Source organism: Etheostoma spectabile, chromosome 1, assembly GCF_008692095.1.
Source record: "Etheostoma spectabile isolate EspeVRDwgs_2016 chromosome 1, UIUC_Espe_1.0, whole genome shotgun sequence".
NCBI lineage: Eukaryota > Metazoa > Chordata > Actinopteri > Perciformes > Percidae > Etheostoma > Etheostoma spectabile.
This window is the reverse complement of record NC_045733.1, coordinates 24088270-24113754: the sequence shown is the minus strand read 5'-3', so window position 1 is coordinate 24113754 and position 25485 is coordinate 24088270. Positions and strand designations below refer to the sequence as shown.

At 41.2% G+C, this 25485-nt stretch overlaps 2 protein-coding genes across 3 annotated transcripts in view; both read left to right on the top strand.

The window, feature by feature from the left end:
- The first annotated feature begins 457 nt into the window (after positions 1–457).
- Positions 458–10367, top strand: onecut1 (one cut homeobox 1). 2 transcript variants are annotated; one of them, XM_032517249.1, is made up of 2 exons: positions 458–1933; positions 6052–10367. In XM_032517249.1, the coding sequence occupies exons 1-2, from the start codon at positions 868–870 to the stop codon at positions 6339–6341; spliced, it is 1356 nt and encodes a 451-aa protein (XP_032373140.1). In that variant the 5' UTR covers positions 458–867; the 3' UTR covers positions 6342–10367. The 2 variants fall into 2 exon arrangements, with proteins under 2 accessions (XP_032373140.1, XP_032373133.1); XM_032517242.1 differs by having other exon boundaries at positions 458–1948.
- Positions 10368–16432: 6065 nt separating this feature from the next.
- atosa (atos homolog A) overlaps positions 16433–25485 on the top strand; it is a 31995-nt gene continuing 22942 nt past the window's right edge. The window contains 1 exon segment of the mRNA XM_032505371.1: positions 16433–17767. The gene's annotated coding sequence lies outside the window, so the exon portion shown is untranslated.

The window sequence follows — 25485 nt, the reverse complement described above, 5'->3', positions numbered from 1 at the left end:
TTTGTGTGTTTTCATTGGAGGTTTGGAGCTTTTGAATCACAGACTTCACTAGTTAAAAATCAACTCCAAATGAACCCGGAAGTTTACTTCATTTGCACTTAATAATTTAAGGAGGGCTGAAGATAAAGCCTCATTACAGCCCTTATGAATTAAACATTTTCTAAATAACCATTGTCTATAAAACATTAGGTGCTGCATAAAGTCACTTTCCATGGTTCGTTTCTTTGAATTTTTTTTTAGATACCGTTTATTTGCATTTCTAACATTTCATTAAAGGCTGGATATGGGTTATTGGGGAGAATAGCAGGTGGTTTGATATCTCCCTTCCTTAAAAGGTAGCTGACGTCAGCGCAATGAGGCGGTGTGTTTACGAGTGTTTGAAAGGGGGCGGACTCTAGCTCACCCAGTAAGAGCGTGCGCCCTATGTGAGAAAGAGAGAGAGAGTATGGGAGGAGATGGGTGTTCACAGTGCGCATGTGTAGACAGTGATCTGTGCTGCGGTGGAAGAGGGGTTGGAGACACACAACCATAGAGATGGCGCGGCACCCGACCGGAGCGCAAGGACAGCTGGTTGGCGGTGGGGGGGCTTGATTTATAAAGGGAATTTAAAAAAAAAAAAAATCACTTTAAAAAACAACAAAAATCAAAAGGAAAAAAACGGATTCGGAGAAGGAGTTTTTATTCTACAAAACAGCGTCAGAGGTAGGAGAATATTTGTGACTATAAGGACAGAGAGCAAAGGAGGCTGCTGCAAGAAGAAGAAAAAGCAACACAAGAAAATTGAACTTTACTGGACGTGAGGACTTCTGGACGCCAGCTAACTGCGGTAAATCAGATAGATGGTTTGTCCGGAGCGCTGCCCGGATCATGAACGCACAGCTCTCGATGGAGAATATTGGCGACATGCACGGAGTGAGCCATGAGTCCGTGGCCGGTCACGGGGAGCTGCTGAGTGGCCACAGTCCGCATGCCCGTCCGAGCCCCCGGGGTCTAAGCCACCGCGCTATGGGCATGGCAACCCTCCTGGACAGCGGAGACTATCACCACGGACATCACGGACACCTGCATCCAGCCATCAGCATGTGTGAAGCCCCCCCTGGCATGAGTGCAAGCAGCACTTACACCACCCTAACCCCCCTGCAGCCCTTACCCCCCATCTCCACCGTGTCCGACAAGTTTCCTCCCCATCATCACCACCACCACCACCACCACCATCCCCATCATCCTCACCATCATCCCCACCAGAGGATCCCCGGAAATGTCAGCGGCAGCTTCACGTTAATGCGAGAGGACCGGAGTCTGGCGCCTATGAACAGTCTGTATCCCGCATATCATCACAAAGATCCCTGCATGGGCCAGAGCCTCTCCCCGTTGTCTGGTTCCGGTCTGGCCAGCATACACACGTCCCAGGCCGGTATCCCTCCCTACGCTCACCCCGGTGCCGCCATGCCTGGTGAGAAGATGCTCACCCCCAGCGGGTTTGAGGCTCACCACCCGGCCATGCTCGGTAGACACACGGAGCAGCACATGAGCTCCTCAGCGGGCATGGTACAAATCAACGGCCTCCACCACCACCCGCACGCACACCTTGGCGCGCAGGGGCATGGCCAGGGGCTAGGGAACAGCCGGGAGCAGGCCTCCGGGCCAGGGCAGCAAGGGGGCGGCGGTGAGGGAGGTGTTTCTGGGGGCCAGATGGAGGAGGTGAATACCAAAGAGGTGGCGCAAAGGATCACCACGGAGCTGAAACGCTACAGCATCCCTCAGGCCATCTTTGCCCAGCGGGTCCTGTGCAGGTCCCAGGGGACCCTGTCCGATCTGCTGAGAAACCCCAAACCCTGGTCCAAGCTCAAGTCCGGTAGAGAGACCTTCCGCCGCATGTGGAAATGGCTGCAGGAGCCTGAGTTCCAACGCATGAGTGCGCTCAGGCTCGCAGGTGAGCGAAGCCTCGGTAAAGCCAACTTTTTGTTTTCATCTTGTGTGTGTGTTGCTGAAAGAGACAGACGCTCAAACAGGGGCGTTACTTCAGCACAGAGGACCATTAGACCCGAATGCTACCTTATATTAAGCAGTGGGTGAAGTGGGGTGGGGACAAAAGCTGAGTTTTCATTATAGACAGAGAAAACTAAACATTTTCCGTGTAATGTAGTGTACAAGTGTAATGTAAAATCCCATTAGGGTAGCATTCAGGACAAACGTTCCTCTGTTCTTTATCAAAATAGCATATAGCTATAACATCATGCCTCCACTTGTCTCAACAAATTAAGCCTTTATTATAAAAGATGCTGTAAGTCAAATGGTTTTCGATACACGCAGAACTGGGCCATGCGTGGGTCTGGTGAATCGACGTACCTGGTTTCTTTAGATAAGGCCACCAAATTGGAGCCTAATGTCTGTAAGAGAGATCTGTTGGATAGTCAAGTAAAACAATTTTACTGTGTTAAACAATAAGGCTAAAAGTGCTTCACGGATGCTCCCAAAACGAGTGGCCTGATATCAATACGCATTCCTTTTCTGTCTCTACACTGATTTTTGGGTTGTGTGAAACAAGTGCTCATGTCATTTTACCTCAAAATATCGACCGCTGGACTCTGTGCGTAAACTGATCCTTCGCCCAGAAATCGTTAGGAATGTGTTTATTTTGGTGTAGATGCAACTGATCAGCCTTTTTGGTGTTGCTCTTGGTGTAAACAGAGAAAGAGAAAAGTCTGTGTGCACGTGTTCTTTACAGTGCAAACTAAATTTAAATGTCAAGTTAAGCTTTTTGCTTGTTACTTTGTTAGAATTATAGGCCTTCATTTCAGAATACAGTAAAGTTAAGTAGAACAGAGAATATGCGTTTATGTTTTGTTCGTAAACTAACTTGACTTGACTGAGGTTCCTCTAATTAACTGATAGACCTCTGTATTAATTTGTCCCTGAGGTACGTACAAGTCAATTAGGGCACGCATGGAGGCCCAAATCGCCTGTGCGCGTTCACACAAACATAATGGATTTTTTTTTAACATTTATAAGCCTAATCAATGACCTACAAATGGAAATTTTAAGATTTTTCAAAAGTGAGGCTGCCGCCACATGGAAAGTGTGTGTGTGTGTGTGTGTGTGTGTGTGTGTGTGTGTGTGTGTGTGTGTGTGGTGTGTGTGTGTGTGTGTGTGTGTGTTGTGTGTGTGTGTTGAAAATGAGATTTTATCACTGACTTTTGCAAATGGGAAAAAAAGGCCCATTCAACTTTTGAAAGCTTTTTTTTGTATTTGATCGTCATTGATAATTAGTGTGATCAGCCTAAATTCTGACGAAAATCTGTATCTGTAAGTATTTTTTAGGGTTTTAATATTTTTAAAGCAAGATAATTCATACTGGCTGTTCTGGGAAAATGAATGCCTGCTTCAGGCCTGCTTAAGTTACATTTCAGTACATTATTTTTGCCTTTTCTTTCTTTGCGCATGTCACGTCCTGTCTCGTTATGTCTCAACTTCTTATGAGAAAAAACATAAATAAAAAAATTGGAAAAGCCTCTCTAGAGCAATAACCCAAAACAAAAAAACTGTAGCTTTTTGTTGAAAAATGCCACACACAAAAAAGGTAATGGAGAAAAAAAATCGTTAACAGTAAACCTCTAAATTAATTTCGAGAGAATTGGCTGAGCGACATTATATTGATCCGTTCGTTTCTATGTGAACGATATGTGATCGTGATCTGAAATAGATGTGAAATCTACTTATTGATTTTAGGCTTCTGAAATTAATCTAGGGTCTTCCCTCCCGTTCCCACGTATTCAATTACCCATCTGATTTTGCTTGAATAGAATAGAATAACATAGAATAGAATAGTAGAAGAGGTTTGACAGATTTGGCACTGGACAGAATTCATGATTTTAGAACTTAGAGATCAATCTGGTGTTGTAAGTAAGACTACTTAGAGGGTTGAATGTTTGCAGTATTTGTTGCACAGAGGTCTGTTTGTTTTTCTCTCGGGCTATATGTGAGATTATGAAATTCAGGACTATCGTCGCACCGTGTCTGTAGTGTGTGCATTATCTGTGTGTTTGTAATGATTAGCCGGAGAGCATGGTTTTTTGTTTGGTGTGTGTGTGTGTGTGTGTGTGTGTGTGTGTGTGTGTGTGTGTGTGTGTGTGTGATTAGTGTGTGTGTGATTAGTGTGATAAGGAGGCCGCTGTTATGTCCCCCTGGTCCTGGGAAAGCTGTCTCTCTGCCCGGGCCTCCTGTGCCGGGGCCGGGCAGCTCTGTGCTGGCTCCTGCTGTCTGAATGGCCTTCACTGCTGCTGATTTATAGCACCCCTTACACGAGGAGCTCCGGCTCTCTGTTAATATTTACCAGCACTGGAGACACCGGGCTACTTAAACTCACAATTATACTCCAGTTTATTGCCATGTGGGTAGGTGGCTGCACTGTACTTTACCACACACCTGAAAGTGTGTGTGTTCTAAAATTAGGTTACAATGGGATCGGCAAAATCCGCTTCAACTGGACTGATGTGTTTATTTGGATCTCTCTTTTTTATGAAGCTTAGGCTTACTGTTTGCTCTTACTTTACACGTGCATTATTTGGAAGACAATAACATAGCTTAGATATCAATAGTAATACGCCAGTTTATTACAAATGCCTAGTGTAATATTGAATTGTTGGTCTTTTTATAGTGCAGTGATGCAATTGAAATAATGTTTTGCGCAATTCGTCTCTATACATGTTCGATAATCTGTATTTCATTGGTTTATTTAATCGGTTTTTTTTTTGTACTGTTACTGTGATTTGAGGTTTTCTATAAAAAATGTTTTTATTCACCCGGTGCATTTGGTGAATGTATTCAGCACTGGCTGAGGAATTGCTTTGTGGTTAGAATATACCCTTCATTCATTTTCCCCAGTGAGTCCATGTTGGGCCTTGCTCCAGCAGCCAACGTCTGCCCCCTCCTGGTCTCTGCTCACCGATAAACCTCAATTTGGATGACTGCAGGCTGCAGGGCTTCATTAGGAAAAAAAAGCAACATTTAATAGCAACGATATCAGTTGAAGGAATGTTTGATTTGCTGTCAAACGGATTCCCAGGTTCTTCTTTTCAATATTAGATGCTGTAGTTCATTTTTCAACAGATGCAGCCTAGGTATTAGGCGGGCCGTTGTTTTCAGCACCGCGGACAGCACCCGTTGTTCCCCGGCTGACAGGCTTCCTGTCTGGCTGCTCTCCTCCAGAACTGGACATTATGCGGAAGGGTTTAATTCTGCTATTTCGCATGCACCAGATACAATCTTATAAGAGGGGTTCTCCTACACAGAATAACAGTCTTATAACTTGTGTAATCTTTTTTGAGTCAAAAATGACTCTGACAACATGTTTTCTACCACAATATACTGTACTGTGAAACTTACAACTGCCTAATTCGTTTTATAGTTGGTTTTCCAAGATACACCAGAGAGGACGACCCTTCATCATCTTTCAAACCAGCTATTGCAATTTTGATGGGGTTGTAGAGATGCATAATGCATTAAAAACGTGTTTCCAATTTGGTTCTTTATGACACAATGACAATTTAAAAACAATACTTTTGGTGGATTGTGAAATTACAGTGTTTGTTTCAAGGATATTACTTGAAGCAACTGTTATATTAGCGATATAATACAGGCATATGTTGTGGTCTTAAAGTAAAAAATGAATATTGATATAAGCATCACAAGCTTAACCTGTTTTGGACCTTCACCTAAACAATCCAAATTCAAGTCAGTGAAAAATGACTGTTTGTTAAAAACTGTTGGTTAAAAATGGATTGGAAAATATCTGATATTGGTGTTGACTTTAAATAGTCATATCAGTGTATCCCCCTGTTAAAATGAAAGTAAACTTCTATGTTAAGCTGGTATGGTGGAGAACAACTGAGATAATTCATGGGCTGGTCAATGAATTTATTCAGGACCTTTTGTAAATCCAAGGTGGAGGTGTGATGGAGAGAGGATTGTCATGCAGTAGCAAGTCTATTCTGGCCTTTCTCATATACCAACTCTCTCCTTCTGCTTGTCTCTTTCCTGAATCCTCCACAGCATGTAAGCGTAAGGAACAGGACCACGGCAGAAGTGAGCGGGGGAGTGTGTCTAAGAAGCCCCGGCTGGTGTTCACAGATGTGCAGCGGCGGACGCTCCACGCCATCTTCAAGGAGAACAAGCGTCCATCCAAAGAGCTACAGATCACCATCGCCCAGCAGCTGGGCCTCGAGCTGGCCACGGTCAGCAACTTCTTTATGAACGCACGTCGCCGGAGCCTAGATAAGTGGGTGGACGATGGCTCCGGTCACCCAGCCAACTCTGGCCCCAACGCCTGCACCAAAGCCTGAAGAAAGACTGATTTGACCAACTCATGGACTGACTCAACCTCGGTGGAAAAGCTTTAAAACTTAAGATAAACAAAGAGAAACATAAAAAGACCTTAAAGCAACGTTTTGCCCTTAAACCTGTACTATATTGATATTTATAGTATCCAAAGATGAAAAAACAAACCAAAGACTTCTTGTTTGACCTGCTTTGAAATGTTTCTTTCAGCAACACATTTACGTGTAACATACTGCAAAAAGACTATAGTTTTCCCCCCCTTCACACACACTTACTGTCACTGGTCTCTAGCTTTACTACACCCCACACCTCCCCACCCAGTATCAATCTATCATTCACCATCCTTATCTTTAATCTGACTGGTTGGTTTTAATGATGGGTCCCTAAATGGAGGTTTAATCAGCCTATTGGCAGTCTGTTCTGCAGCTGCCCACACCCTTGAAAAACAGAAAGAATGTGGAGCTCCGGTGGGATTGGCCAATCAACTTTAAAGACAAAAAAATCCTACAGGAGCGACTGGATTGTTGTGCGACCTTGTTTGAAACAGTGGCGGTGGACTGTCTGACTATCTGTCTGTCTGTCCAGCTCTCTGTCTTTCTATCAAGCATTCCAGACAGACGGGGAGATGCCCATGCGTAGACTGCTAACCCAAAACCAAATACCCCAACCCTGAACCAAACCAAAACCCCCAAACCTCAACCCACATGGTAGTGCTTTCTTCCAACATGCTGAAGCGTTGAATAATTTAAACAAGAGAAACCAAAGCCTTCTACAACCTGAAGCCTCTCATGCAGTTTAGAAAAAAATCCACTTCAGAACCTGATATGACGTAATTTGACCAAAGAGTATTTTTTGTAGCCGATAATGGCCTAAAACTGTTTGTACCTCATTTCCTCCCTTACCTCCTGAGACAGACTGTTAGTTAGGCGTCACAAAGAAAAGAATGTCACATCTTTGGTTCCATACACCATTTTGTGTCACATGTTCCTTGCAGGTGGAAATATTATATGACACAACCCTGAAAATTAACTATTAACATTTGCCTTATAGATGCCTTTTTTGAATCAAACTAAATGTTCCAGTTACTCCTATAGCTTCACAGAGTCTAGAGAATGTTCATGCAAAAGCTCATTGTGAAGATGAATCATTACAGAAACATACTTTCCCATAATTCTGTTTAGTTAATTTCTCCAGATCTTGCTCAAGCTCATGTGTTCAAATACCAGCAGCTGGCAAACAAAGACTTATCCATTCAGTCGTGTGTTTTCTATGCAAATGTGAAAACAAAAGCTGGCTCTCATGCAGTATGTTCTTGACACAGTGAGAGAGACAGAAAGCCTCTGATGGGTGTTTTTTTAGGACAAACTGTGTCACCACTCTAATAATAAGCATCAGCATCCCCGTGTGCTTCATACATATTTGATTTTATCTCCTCATCAAAGATGTCGGGTGGAGGGGATGATATAAACGTTCAAATCCCTTTCGGGCACTCACACAGCAATGTCACCTCGTCGCTTGAATACAAAAGCACCCCACCCTGCCTGTTGCCAATACCCAGAGCCCTCACCCCACCCATCCTGCCTCCGCTCTCCTGGTAAGCTATGCATTTCAGCACTAGGAGGAAAGCACTACACAGAGCTGGCCCAGGGCAGCCTATCATTAAATATATGCCGTCATCCTCCTCATGGCCAGGGTTAGCAGCTCTACATTCATCAGAACAAGCGCTGAAGGAGAGGCAAGAGGGAGCTGCTTCTTCACCTCTGAAAGAAAAAAACTAAAAGAAGACAAGAAACAAAAATGTGTCAAGACCTGCTGACGTTTTATAGTGTGAACCAAAGATGCTACCTCACTCAAGTTCCATACGTGATTTCTATCACTTTGATGATACCAAAGATAACCAAAGATTTTTTCTCATTGCACGGCCTCTATGAGTGGTGTTAAAGAGATGTTGTATGCCTCCCCTTCCCCCGCCTCCTTTCTCTGTCTCTTCCTTTCCTCTCCCCTTTCTCCTGCACTCAACCCATGCACCCCTGCTATGTGTGCTCTTGCTTCATCTGCGCTCTGATTACAGCTCCATAGATAGTCATGCTGATGTAGCTATAGGCAGATATGCTGATCTAGCCATAGATACACACAAGCGGCCATGTAGGTGCCTGCGGGGTACAGAGGACTCTCTAGCCAAGTGATCAGTCTTTCTTTGTCCTTGGTAGCAGTACCAAATTATTCATTTCTACCAAAAAATGTAAAAGCTGACATTGTGGCTACACAAAAAAATGATTATAACATGAATAATTTCAAAACAACCTATGTGAATGTGACGGAGTACCCCGCTGGAGTGTCTTTTTTTTTGCAGCTTTTTTTCTACTCGGCCCTCCCTCTTAGTGTGTATCTATAGGCTGAGAATATTGATCCACCAAATAGGTCAGACGTCTTTGCATGATAATAGGCAGACAAGCTGACATAGCCATGGGGAGAATTGTTGACTCAACTATAGGCAGACATGTTCCTGAAAGTAGAAGCAGACGTGTTGCAATCTTTCTAAAACTCCCAGGACGAGTGCCTTGCTTGAACCAAAGTGTTAAACCGCTGTTGACCTCTCACCTTTGACTCTGTGAATACCTCAGCCTGTAGAAGGGCCAGTACTGAAGAAACAAGGAAAAGGTTTTTTTTTTTTTTTTTTTAAATCACACCGTGGTGCTTTCGCCAGCGCAACCATGCAATGATAACATACCAAAGGAATTTCTCTTGTCCACTTCTACAGATTAAACCAAAGGTCTTTGTTTTTCCTCTCCCCTGCCCCCTTTTACCCCTCCATCCCTCCTTACCCTAACCTTCCTTGTCTCTCAGCTGTGTGTGGGAAGGTTCAGCACTCTGGCCGTGCATGTCTTTACCAATGTCTCTGAATACCTCATAGTAATAATTCCTTTGAGTTCTGCATTGAGAAGTCTATCTGAGAGTAAGGCAGAACTCCACTCGTGTGGTAACTGTTATTGTCACTTCAAAAAGCTTTATGATTATCTATTTTGAAGTTGTTGGGTTTTTTTTTGGCAGAAGTGCTCTGTTTCAAGTCACGGAGGACAAGTTTCAGGGTTGATGTTTGAAACTTAAGGGATGGAGGGAGAAGCGTATTTTTTATCAGACTTTGGGTTATGCCAATAGTATGATGGTAGACTATTGCTTTTACAGGGTAAAACCAACTGCTGTGATATTGTGTTCATATTTTCCATTTCTCTACTTCCGTGTTGTGATTTTAATTTAATTGCATTTTTGTAATGGTTAACCACTGCTTTAATTTATGCATTTGTAGAAACTCTAGATTTGTATATAGTAGGTTTTGGAAAAACAAACAAACAAAAAAGACAGTTTTATGTTACAGCCTTATTTCCCATGCTTAGATATAAAAAGGAGTAGTTTGTATTCTTCTTCAGCTAAATCCTAGCCGGCATTTCAATGTGTTTTAAACACTGCCAGAAACCCAGACAGTTGATTTGCCAAGGCAGACAAAGTTATACAGGAGCTATTGTTGAACAGCTGGCAAAAAGCAGTGTGTACGTGTATGTGTTTTTAAGATTATTTTGACTTTTTAAAAAAAACGGTTATGGGTATTACTGCACATCCAAAGATTTTTAAAACAAACCAAAAATTGGAAAAAAATATGTATAATGTTGAAAAGCACTGGCATTTGTGAGGTAGACTTGTTGAGTTTTGATTTGCCATTCGCACGGGTATAGAATGTAGAAGGCGTAGGGCTATGTAGACAAGCTTACTCTACCATGTTGGGAATCTCCTGTTCAATGTACAATCGGAAGCATTTGAAACGAGGGCTGCAAGTCCCGCTCACTTTGCTGTCTCATGCACAGAGTGAGGTGGAGTGGAGGCTGGGCAGCCGGTCTGCCAGGGGCTGTGCCACGGAGCTGGGTCTGTTTTTATTGCTGTGGCACTGCCGCCTCGCTCCATCTAGTATCTGTTCTTTTGGTACGTACTCGTGTAATGACTATGAGCAAAGTCTAATAAAACTGCAAAGAACCTTACCAAGGAATCAGTGTGTGAGTGTGTATGGGGACGATCACCTGCTCATTTATTTATCTGCCTGTGGATGAGGGCGAGTGTGTGCAACTCAAATGTCAAGTGCTGTTGAGGTATGCAAGTTTTGTTTGTGTGCTCATTTGCATGTGTTTCTTTACTGTGTGTTTGTCCATTGTTAAAATCTGTATGTACTGCGGGTGTGTAAGCATGTGTGTGGCTGATTGGTGCATATCCCAACAGTAGGTTTGACTCCCTTGGGTTGTCAGAGGCCTTACTGTTAGTACTGCTTCCTCTCTGTCATGCAGACAGCACATTATCGGCATGTTAAGCAGGTTTTTTTTTAGCAAAGTACAGGTGTTAATATAACAATTATAAAGGCTTGTGTTAAAGAGGGAATGAATGATGCAGTGTGGTTCTTTGTTTCCCCATTTTCACATTTTCTGTTATTTATTTTGTTCATAAGGAGTTCCTATATGATTGGTAGCTTGGCTACAAGTCTCAAAACAATACTGCAGCGCCTAAGACAATCATCTGGATCTCTTACGCTGGGGAACTAGTTTCTCACCCGCAGAGGGGTGTCCTCCAGCTATTCATATACAAAGATGCTTGAAGGGTTTTGATAAACAAGCATATTTGTTGTCATAGACATTTAGAAATAGATTACAGTAGTAGTTCATCTTGCACTTGCATTTCCAAATGAAATCTCATTGCTCTCTTCAGCCTTGTGCTCTTGTCGACTTTAATCTCTTTCTTTTGACCTCCTTCTCAACTCACAATGCTTCTTTAGTGTGTGTGTGTGTGTGTTTGTGTGTGTGTGTGTGTGTGTGTGTGTGTGTGTGTGTGTGTGTGTGTGTGTGTGTGTGTGTGTGTGTGTGTGTGTGTGTGTGTGTGTGTGTGTGTGTGCCAGAGAGGCAATACTGACAGTGTTACTCTCAGATGTATAACTCCATGTCTCATGACTTGATTTGTCATTGCTGTTTCCCAGGCTTTGCTACTGCTTTCTCAGTGCCGTGCAATATCATCTGTTGTGATTGCTAAGCAAATGAAAAAAGAAAAAAAGAAAATTGAGAAGCAAGTGATGATGTCATCCAGCTTTTTTCAGTGTTCAAAAAGTTTCAACATTTCTGTAGTCACAAAAAGTAGAAAATAAACTGTTGGTATTTCCAGCTTCTGAATCCTGGCTCTTGTTATTATTATTTTTATTACATTTGGGTGGCGTTGTGTTTTGTTTTGTCTTTTTCTTAGCTCAGACAGTCAAATTGAATCAATAGAACATCAAATTAGATGAAGAATCAGAGGACAAGACAAGCAAGCATATGACTCTGTCTTGGAGGGGAATCTGCATGACAAGTAGTTTCAGAATATCAGTGGAGACATCATATATGCTGTCAGGTTCATTTGTGCCAGGGTCACCCATCTTTACAAAAATATGCACTTGACTAACTGTAAAAATCTCGAATCAATGTTTTCCCATCACATCTTTACTTATAAATGCTACATATCAATTATATTTAGTTGCTTAAACCAACCAATAATTAAAAACTACAGTATATTGTAAAGGTCATGCAGCAGATTCTTAACTTGTGGACTGAGAGGTTAATATTTAAATTGCTCATTTTGCAAGAAACATTTTGCTATGCACCATGCACAGTCCCACAGCAAAGGTGAATGAACTCAAAGTGTGGCTCAACCTGCAAAAGTAGGTTTTTACAAAGCTGTAAAGTCCTCAATGAGTTATTCTGAGCCTTTTTTTAGCCATTACTTTACATACTGCTGTGTCATGTAATTTGTGGTCTACCTTAAGTTGTCAAAGTGCAATCAATTCATATGTCAACTTATGGATAGCATCAATGGAACCACCAACTCTTGAGAGTGCACTGCTATATGGTAAATTTGGCGTATATGTATATTTAACCCTTTCATTTGAAGATCTGATGTTGCTGTAAAAAGTTAGAAGCCAAATTCCGAATGGAATAGAAATAAGGTGATGTGGCCCTGTAAACAACTTCTAAATGAGTAAAGTCATCTGTATTATCGTTTTAGCCTTAACATTTTTTACCTTCATTCACACTGAATGACAGATGAATCAAGCCAAGCTGAGACATCCACACTTCTATTCATAAGTAATATATTATTAATTGAATTCAGCAATACAGCAATAAAGCTAATTAAATCATTATTTCAATGGGTTTCTTTTGTTTATGCTGCTAAACTTCACAGCTCCATCTGTAAATAATCCACAACCCAAAGTTGATGTGATGTACTCTGATTAAACCGGTTCAATTTGTATGTAAATAGGGTGAGCAAAAATATGTGGATGAACTAAATGTTTGATTTTGAGCTAAATTTCACATACTTGATTTCTCAGTAAAACTCTGAGTCAGTGATAAATCATTAATTCTCTTCAAACTGAGCCACTACATTGCAGATCTGGCCTTTATGTGGGCCTATGGTTGGAACTAAACTGTCAAACTTCTCAAAGAAGCCACGCTAAACCCATGTCTGGAAACCTTATTTTCCTTTAAGATGCAATGATATCAGAGGAACAATATAAGATGTTTCAGCTGATGACAATTAGGCTATTAGAATATTGTCTTAAGAAAAATCTCTAAAGATATAAGACAAATGATTCTGAAAAAAAGTCTAGAACATGTATCTGCATTTGTGAACAAGAACATAGTATTTCATTTTATAGTCATCCACCTTACGTGCAAAGCTAAATCATTTTGAAGCTTTTGTTACCTTCTACAAATCAATGAACCATTCTGTGTGTGTCTGTGAACATGTGTGCGTGCGTGCGTGCGTGCGTGCGTGCGTGCGTGTGTGTGTGTGTGTGTGTGTACGATTTTCAGCCTTTTTAATGGGTTATGGTGTACTGAATATGTTTGAGCTCTTTCACCTCACGTGCACTCTTTTTTGTCTTTCAGTCTCTTGGAGGTACTGGAGCTGCCCTTGCCCTGCCCTCTTCTTCCCCTCTTTTCATTTGTCATTTGTACTGTATGTATGTTGTGTTGATAGAATAATTAATACAAGTGCTGTGGTATTTTTTTCTTTTTAGTTGTTGAATTACTCGTATGCTGCCACTAGATGGGGCTATGACATGGAATTTTCCAAACACAAGAACTTCTTTGTTTGCATTTGCCAACATTCACACAATACGCAAATACACTAAAATATAATTTAAACCCACTAATCTAACTATTTTAGAAACCTTTTTTAAATCAATATCTACATACACCAGTCTCCCCACATTTGAAATCAGAGCATTAATACTTGAAATTATGTTTCAATGAACACTGAACACTGTGCACTATGCATGCAGGTATTGAATCCAATTGTGTTTTATATGGCACAGCTCTTCCATCTGTGAATAGGAAAATGTCTCCATATCTCTTAAAAATCAGCAAGGGTGTTGTCATTACTTTAGTCCTGACTCTGGTGCAGGCCTTTGCAGCCCATTGCAAACCACAACTTTAAATGTCAGCTTTCCCTTCACACATTTCAAAAAATAAAACACTTTTTTGACAGGTTGGGCTGTGATTGGCATGTAGCAGATTACCAATTAAACAGAACGCAATTACAGTTTTGGGCACCAGTGCAAACTCAAAGTGGCTGACCTTCACAAATCTTCTACACACCAAGTAATGATATATCAGTTAATTACTGCATAGTACACAGTTAAATACTGTAAAACCGTTTACAGGATTTTACTTAAGTTTCCAATGCATCATGGGAATTTTGGCTGATGTCCAACAATGTATACCAAGATTTACTGTATTTTTAAAAACTGAAATATGGTACTGCATTTAATTTGGCACCAATAAGCTTTGTCTAATTTAAATTGTAAGTGTTACTGTAGAAGGAATATATAGTCAAATACTGTAAATTAGAATTACAGTAAGTTACTGTAAAAAGTGTATGTCATTTTTAAAATTAGAATGAAAGTCAGTGATGGCTGATTCTTCCTACCTTGAGGTTTGCAAGGCATTTCCACCAGAGAGGTCTACATTCACAATATTTCTGTTTTATCTTAAAGAGAGAACTCAATTTAGTAACTCAAAGGTCCAGTGTGTAACGTGTTTAATTGTTTATTATCAAAATTGATGTTGCCCGTTCATTTCCTGAATATTTATCACCACCATCAATTCCAAGTTTTCTAGTGGCTTGAAATTTTACATTTCTATTTGCTAGAATTGGGGTAGATGCTCCATATTTATGTGCCATCTTGAAATACGTTAGCCGGTAAAGGACATACGGGACACACTGCTCCGCCTTTCGCATTTCCCTGTCACATGATAAACTCACAGGTGCTGCTAATCGGCTAATGGGTATCATCGCTTCCCGGCCCCGGCAAGTTTGAAGAAGGAAACATGTAGGACCACACGTATTCAAAATCCAGATTTCTGGTACAGGGGTCTTCTTCTTCACCCAGAAAAAGAAAAGGAATATTGAAAAGAGCAAAAGAACGTCTTTTTGAAGCAGGAAGTCTATCGTAGTTGTAATTCGTATTTTGAACTACATGGCGCGAGAGAGTTGATTGTGATGCATGATCTCAACGCTAGATGGGAGAAATTGTTGGACCTTTAAAACTGATTTGGACACACATTTTATCATAGAATTGCCCTTTAACCTACCATGTCATGTTGGTCTGATGTCAATACTGTTGTTAACCATTCAGGAACACACCTAGAAATGTTTAAGCCCTTTGACAACAACTGAACAATGGCTCTAACACAGTGCCTTTAACCCCTGACCCGACAGCCACCCTCAGCTGTTTCCAAGCTCAATCCTTAATAGGACACCACATGGTTTCTTACATGAGTTGGTCTTGTCGTGTGCAGGATCTCAGACTGGCTGATAAGGCTTCATGTGTCTCATCACACCGTGTAGGAACCACAATGTTAAACAACAGGGGTTTTCACTTAAACATAATTTTGGTGTAAATCTGTGACTGTAGACTAACTTTGCAAACATTGCTCCCTTGCCAGAAATACCCACAATAAACTGGTATGTTTGCGTTGCTATTGCAATTGGTATGACCCTATTCTATGGGTCACTTGTCTCTGGTACCGTGATAGTCTTTTTTACTTTTCTCTAGACTATCCAAAATATTATAATAATATTCTTTCCCCAAACTCAATTCCACTCTGTAGAGTGTATCTGTGTGTAGCAAACACCAATAACACACAAAGTGCAACTGCAGCTGTCAAACAGATTTGTGGAGCAGATTCTAGTGTCCTCATTTTGGCCTTTGCCTTTGTTCCAAGAGGTTTAAGCAGAGAAAAGATTAAAAAACAAAGAGCTCTTCCTCTGTCCTTCTTTTTGCCTGTACCAAAATGACAAAGGACCACATCCTGCATTTCTCATTGTAGTAAGCAGAACCAAACGACCTAGATCTGCTTCTTTTTCACTTTAACTTCACTTCACATGTTAAAGTTTACTTTCAACTTAACTTTACTTTGGTTTTTGAAAAATGTAGGCTAGGCCTATTTTTGGTCAAAGGGCATTCATCATTACAATGATTGGCCAATGTTTAGCTTTTTGTTCTGATTTTGATATTTAATGTACCATATATCTGGCGCATTGCTTAGCCATAAAATCACTGGACTCATGTTTAACATTTCTGATTTTGGCTTAATATTGGCCTGCTATGGTTGGGATTTTTGATTTTGTAAGTTACAACCCACAGCTTTTTCTGTTTAATATTACCTTACTATTATTAAAAACCCAATTGCTCTCTCATGTTTAACATCATAACAAGGGACAAATATAGGACAGTCTATTTCTTTGGAATGGCTATACAATACACAAGCAAAACATTCCAAAGTTAATATCTAATACATTTGCCAGGAACTTGTCTCGGCTTTTTCTCAGCAAGTAAAGACTTTGAACTACAACATATAACTGCATTACCTTAACACACACGATCTTTGGCTTCATACAAGCAAGCCAGAACAAAATGTTCACGACTAGGGCAAAAAACAACCCTCATGTACGCACGTGAACGCGCACCGATTTCCACTGACCAATCAGCTTACAGAGAGCAACCCATCTCTTGTTTGTCCCGTTTCGCTATTCAGACGTTCATTGTCAGTTATGTTACAGAACTGTAAATGAGCATATTAAGGTCCGGCGTTTTATTTTTTAAGCTTGTTTTCATCAGCGCGTCTTCCTAACAAAGTTTAACTTTGCGGTTGCTATGGCTGCGAGTTCGTGCGAGGTTGGTAGGGAGGGAAGTGACGACTGGGGCTGTTGTTGGGACACGTGACTGGAGCTGCACTGATCTGTTTTGACAAGCGGTGGGGAGGGAAGTGAGGAGGGGAGGCAGACTGTAAGCATCACGACTGAGGAGGACTCACTGTTCCTTTCATCTGCATTTCGTCTGAATAATATCATTATCGACCTTTTAGTTTTAGTAGTCAACTGGCCCTTAAATTAGCATCTACTACTGAGTAAACGCTTGTGGAAAACGTTTCCCTCTGTTACGAAGCGTTGGAGTAGAGTCTAACTATTTGTTGTTGGTTTGAAAAGTTCGCAAAGGAAGTCCGCACAGTTGCGTTTCTAACGTTAAATAGATGGCGACGGTTCAAAGGCGGTGGATGGATAGAATGTGGACCATATCCGTCTGATATCACTGGTTTATATTTCGTGAGACAAATGATGCGCTGAATATTATCGTCGTAGCAAAAATAATAATACTACCGAGACCGTCTGTCATCGATATTGGTCTTTGCAGCTGAGCTGTGGCTACCTGCGCTACATTGGGGGTTGGGATGTTTGGGAGGTCGTCGTCACCAGTGGACGCTTAACTAAACCGTGACGATTAAGTTACTTAACGGTAGTTGTGTTTGCTATCTAGCTAGCTAACACTGCTGAGTTAGCAACCCCTTCGGTTTTAGCAGAGTGTCGTTGTGAGGAGCCAATGTTACAGGAAAGAAGACACAGAAATGCATCGCGACGTAACTATGGTTCAGGTGGCGGAATTTGAGACGAGTTGTATGAGTAGCCAGCTTGCTAGTTAAATGCTAGTAGTCAGATTGGTTACTCGCCAGTAAGCAGACTGACAACTCTATTACCTAACGCTAACTGTAACGGGCTATCAGCTGTCTTTGTGTTAGTCAGTTGGACAATACAGTGCGACTCGATGGAAGCCTACAGTAGCATGCTAACAAAGCAATGCTTTGTTGTTGGGTAGAGGACAGCTGGCACCAACACACAGGCATCAAAGCTGATATTATTGCTTAGCTAATACAGCAGGTCTCAGTCACAGAGCATTTGGGGTTCCAGACACCGGTGTGTTGCTGCCAAGGCTGTGTGTGATAGAAAAAGAAACGACTGAGCAAGAGACCTGCAAGAGACCCTGAAGGCAACCTGATGACACTGGACAACATGAAGTCGGAGCGAGGTATGTGAAGCACTACAGACAGAGACACATGAAAGCACCACATACACAGAGACACATGTAGAGTAGACTTGATGGTCAGTGTGTGGGCAAGCTGTGCATTTCCAGCTTTAGTGGACTGACTGTACCCCTTCCCCTGAGAGAAGAATCAGGCCAGAAACTTATGTAACAGCTGGCCATCCTGGTCGCTGGTTATGTGAATTAACAAAGCCTGACCCCAATGAGGATGTGTACACACATTTACTGCTCCAGTTTTGGAAGTGAACACAAATGGCGGTTGTTTCCTTTCTCTATTTCATTTAGCATCAACATTTTCATTTAGCATCCACATATATCTGCAAGAGCCACTCATTCCAAATGCTGTTCCCATTTCCAGTAGCTCTTGTTTTGACTGTCTCTTGCAAAGGGCTGCTGCAAAATGTTCTTGACATACACCCTGTTGTGAAAAGCAGGCTCCTGCAGTATGCTCTTCAACCTGTTTACATGTTTCTGTATCTGCAGCAAGAGGTAAAACAGGGACAGAGGGGACACCCTTGTTGGTTTCTATGTGATTAGGCTGATTTTATTATTGAATTCATTTGAAAATGTTATCTCAGGCTTAATCTGTGCCATGGCACAATTACATCATCTTATAAGGTCCTGCATTGTTTAAGCTAAATCATTCACTTTGTGATTGATTGTACATGGTTTGTGATCCAGGGCAACAGCTGACTTGATCCATTGTCAACAACACAATAGCACCATACTTGGAAGCAGTGAAGAGCCACTGTTCTCAGACATGATGAGATTTGCTGCAGTCAATCAGGGATAGTTTGGTTTTTTTCACAGGTTATGAAACTGCAGTCAGACTGCTGACTGGCCTGAGTGGGATCTTTAGAGCACAATATGCTAGTAATGGGACTCCAAAACACACAGTAAACACGTGCCCTATATGGGCCTAGACTTTTAACCCTAGCTTTGCCTTGTCTTGAATGTAGGATCCTGAGGCTTAAAATAGAAGCACTGACCCAGACATCTGTGTGATGTGACAGCTCAGAGTAAAGGGCACACTGACTGACACTGTACACTGCAGTTATAGCCTAATAATGCAGCACAGCATGCTGGGTCAACTGTGAACAGCAGCAACACGTCTGTTGTGTGTTGAAGTATTGTTTCTAAGATAATGACTCCAATTTGGGGATATTGAAATGATTTTAAACCAAAACACTGTATGCTTGTCTTGTGTCAGACAAAAAGACAAAAATTCATATTACTACAGCAAGCTTGTTCACCATGTCAGGATGGCTCTACAGCAGTAACTCCCTGTTTGACTGGCAGTCACGATGGGGCTATTGTTATTTTGCACATGCTGTACTGTTCCTGTGGTGGAGGTACCAGGTTGCTTATAGCCCACACGCCTTCCTTATTTTGCTCTCGCTGCTCTCAGAACGGGACTGCAGTGGTGAAAGAGGCTGTTTATTTAGTAACCTGGACCACAGCAAGTCGAGTTGAGCACAGAGCAGGCAATTTCACTGCTCTGATGCTAGATTGAGGGTTCCTAGGAGAGCCAAACTATATTGAGTTTGAACGGGAGTGTTTAACATGTCCAGACATGTGCATCTAACACTAACACTCCTGCAACAAACGTCACAGGCTGTAACCTCCTGGTCAGGTGGATATGAAAAGTCCAGCCAAGGCTTTGGATGGGTAATTAGGTGATTCAGGCTACATCCACACTAAAACATTTTAGTTTAAAAACACATGTTTAGCTACGTTTCCGCCTCGCATCCATGCTACTCGGGCATTTCAGAGCACCTAAAACGGAGACATTTGGAAACATTGCTGACCCTGTTCGAGTTAAAGAACTCCGGGGTTGTCTTGACGGGCAGAAACGGGAACCTTTGGAATCAACGACACAGACACCCAGGACAGTCAGACAACATAGTAGTTTGGTTGTAGCCTCAGGTAGGGTTGGCAATTTGGCAATATGCTGTAGGTCATTTCATATCTTGATAACGATATCACAGTATAGGATGTTTTCTGGTCATTCAATAAATAAATAGTCCATATCAAATAAACACATAGTAAAGCCTATTTTTTGTATACTCCTGTCTAAATTAAATACTATGATATAATATAAAAGTACCAAGCATTTTCTCATTTAATTAAGAACTTCTCCGGAACTGGTGTTTATCAAATCCAACATATCAATTCCCTATCTTTGCTGATGTTGACCTTAATAAATAGATCCCATATCAGGCTGATGTGACCAATCCAAATTAAGTATCTTAGTCAGCACTGTAGCAACACAATTTCATAAACTTCTAGAACACCACGATTATACAGATGTGTAACAGTAATGTTTCAGTAAGAATGTCCTTACATGCATACACTTAAAAAGTTATGTCTTTATATTATCTCAGACATGAAAGGATGATCCTAATTGGTTCAATACCATGAGGAATACATATTTAAAACTGAAAAACAAAAAGAAGCTCTGGTATCAGTTGGGAACTCTGTATCAGAATTGGTATCCAAAACAATCTCAAGCTCATGATGAAAACAAAGAATTTAAACTTCAGAGTTTTCTTCATGTTTATGCAGCGTCTCTTTGTGAGCCATGCTTTTGTTATAACAGGAGAAGAGGATCACTTATGTTCTGCTCAGGGGCCTAACCAGAGTCATCTCACCCCCTTGTTTTTCTGTGAGTTGAGATGTGAGTCAGAATTGTGTGTGTGTGTGTGTGTGAGTGAGTAAGTGAGTGAGTGAGGAGAGAATGAGTGTAGCAATGAGTATGCAAACCAATCACTATTGTCCCTAAAACGTGCTGCACTGTTGAACCATGTGGCTCAACTGACGGCTTTAACAGGTCCAGTAAAGGGCAGCTACACCAGTTGGGGAAAACATGGCTCGTCATAGCAGGATTCAAACTGTTTTAGCTGAAGTGTGGTAACGCTGTGTTTTATTTGTATCCTTAAAGACCTCATTTTGTTTTAGTGTGTTCCCATTGCCACATGTAGAAAGGGCAAAGTTTGATCCACAAACCACATTGGAATTGTTTCCACTATAAAAATAGGCTGTTTTTGCTCAACTGCGGTCTTCTTCATTATCAAATCACTGAAGGGACATTACAAACAAAAAGACAGGCAAACATTTGATGGTCGTATGAAGTCATATGTGGAACTGTATGAGCAATAAGCTAATAATGTTGGCTGAGTGCTTCCTCCATTATGCCCTCAACCACAGATTTACTTCTTTCCCCCTTTCAGACACACATTAAACAACCCTTACAATCCTTAGCATTGTGTTCCTGCGCTATGCAATGTTATTTAGTGTGTTTGTATGATGGTGCTTCCTGTTTGGAATCATTAGTCCTTTAAGGAGGAGTTGAATACAAGTCAGCCAACCCCCTCACCCAATTTACTCCACTGCCTGCCTTCTGCCGTGTGCTCAGCCAGATTACAGCTGCCCTGAGATGTCCCAGCCACATGCCAGCGGATCAGAGTATACACTCTCACTGACGAGAGGCCCAGATAACAAAGCGACATACGGGGTTGTTGTTCTGTACAGCACCTGTCTACTCCTGTGTTTTCTTTTCTTCCTCTGCAATGATTTACCCCATAGCAGGAAGCAGCCGTAACATATGCTCCATAATGTTTTTCCCTGTCTTGATCAACTAATTTATTTTCTGGGTCTCTCTTCTTAAGATTTTTAGCTACATCAAAACTAGCACTGGTCACTAGTGTTGTCTTTTTTAAATTCCAAAACACATCCAGTAATTTGTCATTACATGTATGGCAATTGGATTTAAACACAACATACATTGAAAACCATAACTTTGCATTTGATGGCGATTTAAAATAAAACGGTCCCCTAAGGATATTGTGTGTCTACGCATACACATTTTTACATTATGTATTTATTTCATCAACTAGTTTAAGCCAACATAAGTGTATCATCACCGTATTGCCTTTTCAATACAACACCACTGCCATTTGCTGACCCAGCTGTACTGAACATGGATATTGGACTCCCCATTGTACAGCGAGATTTAGAGCTGCCTTTTGCAATGAATACCAATACTGGGTAGGCATTCAGATGTGAATTACTATCCTGACCCCCAGCCTAAATCAATGCTGTTGTGACAGATTTGACTGTAAGTGGCCTAGCCGCTATATGGGATTGAATGCACAGTCCTTCCTGTCCAGCAATGCTCTTGCTTAATGCTGGAATATTTTATTTAGCACACCAACCATTTATCAGGTGCACAAGTGCACTGTTACCATATAAATATAGATATGCTAATGCTTAGTTAATAAAAGTCATAGTGAGCTATATCCACATACACCCAACATAAAACCAGGGGTATTTAGTACAGCTACATCGTATTAAGGCTTAGTGTTAACAAGCTGTACGGACACACAAAAATACACCATGCAGACTTAGTGTTGGACTGGCTAAAGCTGAACGTAGCAGCATGGGTCGCATTTTTGCTGCCAGGGTGTCACAGAGCCAGTGATGTCATTGTCTGTGTGCGTCACATCTTCCTGCTCCTCATAGCCAACCAGCAGTCAGCTCTGCAGGAACAGGAAAAGCCATCTGGACCTGGTGGTTTTCTCCTGGTAATGGTGGCGTTGTGGTGTGTACGATGTCTTTCTCTCTCTGCGTATTCAAGTTTCACTCTTTATTTCTGTCTGTCTTAGACATATTCAGAGTGTCTTTGGTTATATATTTGATTTGTGTCTCTTCGTATGTGGTTCTGAATGGAATAGCCAAAATGTTTGAAGTACTAGCTTGTAGTTTAGGGACTTCATCTTCATGAACTATTATTTCCTAGTGTCCCATATTGCATCATTCCTTTCACTCTAGTTAAACCCTGGTGTGAGATAAGTAGATCGGTGCAAGTTATCTGGGGCTAGCTCGCCTTGCTCAGAAACAACATACAAAGAAAAAGCCCTCATGCCTGGCATGAATGTTTCTAGTATTCTTTGTCATGCTTCAACCATTTCTGTTATTTCAATAACTAAGAAACCAAAATGACCGTTTTTTTTATTTTTTTTTACTTTCAGCAGTATTTGCACAGAAGAATGTTAGGGGTGTGTTATTATTTTTATTCAGCAAGTTTGTAAGGAGGGAAGCCTTGTACAGGCAATTGTGTATCTCTCTGACCTTGTAGTGAAACAACTTTCCCCACTTCACTGGTCTTTTTTTACCTATCCTATCTTTCTCTCCCCTCTTCTTTTCTCTCCTGTCCTCTCAATCACATCGCATAGACTACAGCTACTGTAACACCCCAGCATATAACACCTCCACCACCACCATCTGCTGATAATATCTTGACAAAAAGCATATTGACAGAAATAGAGCTTGGTTGACTTATCTAAAACACAAGAATGAAATAGGTAGGCCAATAGCAAGGCCTGGGAGATTTAGCAGAATACTTATATTGATTGCTGGATGAAGACATTAAAACCCTTAGCTGTCAGTAGTGGTGCTAGAACACAACAGCAACAAAATTCCTTTTATATTAATAAAAAAACTAGTCCCTTGTCAGTTACAGATTTCCCAAAACTGGTTAAAGTTGCTATTGACAGATCATCTGACTCTGAAGGAGCTTGACCCCTATTAAGCTTTTAAGGTCTGTTACCAGGCACCACACATCTTTGGTTGCAGGGAGTGTTTTGCAAGTCTGCACATAAATCAGTCTCATACACCAGAGTAGGGCTTGGCCATATGGCCAAAATCTTCTGTCTCGCTATAGGTAATTTCATATATTGATAACGATGTATATTGCAATATAGCATTCAATAAATAAAATAGAATGGCACTCGGGCATTGCAAACCTCCGCCAGGGCCAATAAGCTCCAAAGCTACATCAACATGGCAAAAGTTGTATACTGCATTTTTTATTTTTGTTTTATACAATGCACATACACGTCCGTATGTGGCGGTGGCGTCAGTGATCCTCAGCCGTTTTATTTCAGACCACAGCAGAACGCTCCGCTGCAATTGAGCTTCACAAATGCGTGAAGAAATGTATCTTGTGTGAATGCTAACGCACTACTTGATCAATGAAAGAGCCATGCTACTGAACAACCTTAGACAAACAGACAAACCAACCTGAAAACCTGACCTCCTTTGTAATAATCTACACAAAATAACCACATGGTAAAGCCTATTTTTGTGTACTCCTGTGTGAATTAAATACTTGACAAATGAAAAAAAACAAAAAGTATTTTCTCATTTTTATTAAGAAACAAAATAGAAAAATATATTATATATATATATATATATTGTACTTTATTTGACAGGACAGCCGAAGAAATGAAAGGTCAGAGAGGGGGAACGACGAGCAGCAAAGGGCCGCGAGTCTTAGTTGAAACCCAGGCCCACTGCGTTGAGGAGTAAACCTCTATATATGGGTGCCTGCTCTACCAACGGAGCTGCCCGGGCGCCAACGATACACATTTTTACATTGTTTTGCTGATATATATTGTCATATTGCCCAACCCTACGCCAGTTCGACACACAACACACATCTCACCGGTCTCTGTTCCCATGCTGACAATGTGCTGTTGCGGACTAAAAGACCATATTAAATGATAAAGAATTTAAATGTCTAATAGCAGCATGAAGATCGAACAAAAAAAAAAAAGAATCTAAGATATGTTATCTGTGACTAGTGCATTTACACTTTGGGTAATCACTAATACTAATTACTCAAGAGAAATACTAATGGACCAATAGGCAATCTATCTCTATTGTAAAACCATTCCTTTATTTTAAAGTAAGTGTCATGTGTTCACAGAGTACCTCAGGGGCTCACTGTGGAGGCATTAAGCACATTGTTTATTAACAGAGTGTGAGGTTAAGTTAATTTGAGACTCATCACAACTATCACCTTTCCTTTTCTCCATTGTCTCATCACTTTCAGGCCTCTGTCACCCCCAACATTGCTTAATTCTGACAATTGGTCTGTACTGTTAAACTGGCTTAATATTCTTTTCACTTTTTTGCCTAGTGGCAAAGTTTTTGATGTGTAAACATGCTGTTAATGAATGCTGTTTTTGAACTCGGGGTCAATGAGTTTTAACTTTGAGTTTAGCAAGTCCTGACAATAGAAGGTTCTATATGATTAATACATGAATTATAATAAAATAATGAAAGGTGAGAAGCACCCAAATGGAGAGAAAGTGAACAAGAGCTGTTTGATGGCCTTTTAATGGCAGATTAATCATTCAGTACAAGAATTAGGTGAGGGTTTCTTGTCCTAGCCAACTCTAGACTTGGCCTTGTGCTTCTTTACCCAAGCGGTTCATTCCAGTCACTAACCACCTCGATCTGCCATGCCATGTGGCCCTACGAGCTACACTGGTCCGGCCACTCAATTCCCCTTTCTAGAAATTGGCATCGGCAGCACTGGCAACATGACATCATAACTTTGCGTAAATATACACGCCGACTTTCTTAATCCAAGTGGCGTGTTGTCTTTATGCATTTTGAGCTATCCGTGTGTATGTCTGCAATGTATACAGCCGACATAAACATACACACCACTTGCCGTGTTATCGCCACTTGCCATGTTATCGCGAGAAGAAAGCGACGGTTGAGTTTAGGAAACGTGACACGCGGTTTGGTTTAGAAAAAACCCGGTCTCCTGGGTGAAAAAGTCCTGTGTTTTACCCATCCACCACCAGATTTTCACCCTTTCATACTACCCACTACGGCATAAATTCACATGC

What these genes read in the sequence shown, in the direction of transcription:
- onecut1 (XM_032517242.1), top strand. Translation starts at nt 868, where the DNA reads ATGAACGCACAGCTCTCGATGGAGAATATTGGCGACATGCACGGAGTG. An exon ending in CGCAGGTGAGCGAAGCCTCG is followed by an intron (nt 1,949 to 6,051) that starts GTAAAGCCAACT and finishes AATCCTCCACAG; the next exon opens with CATGTAAGCGTAAGGAACAG.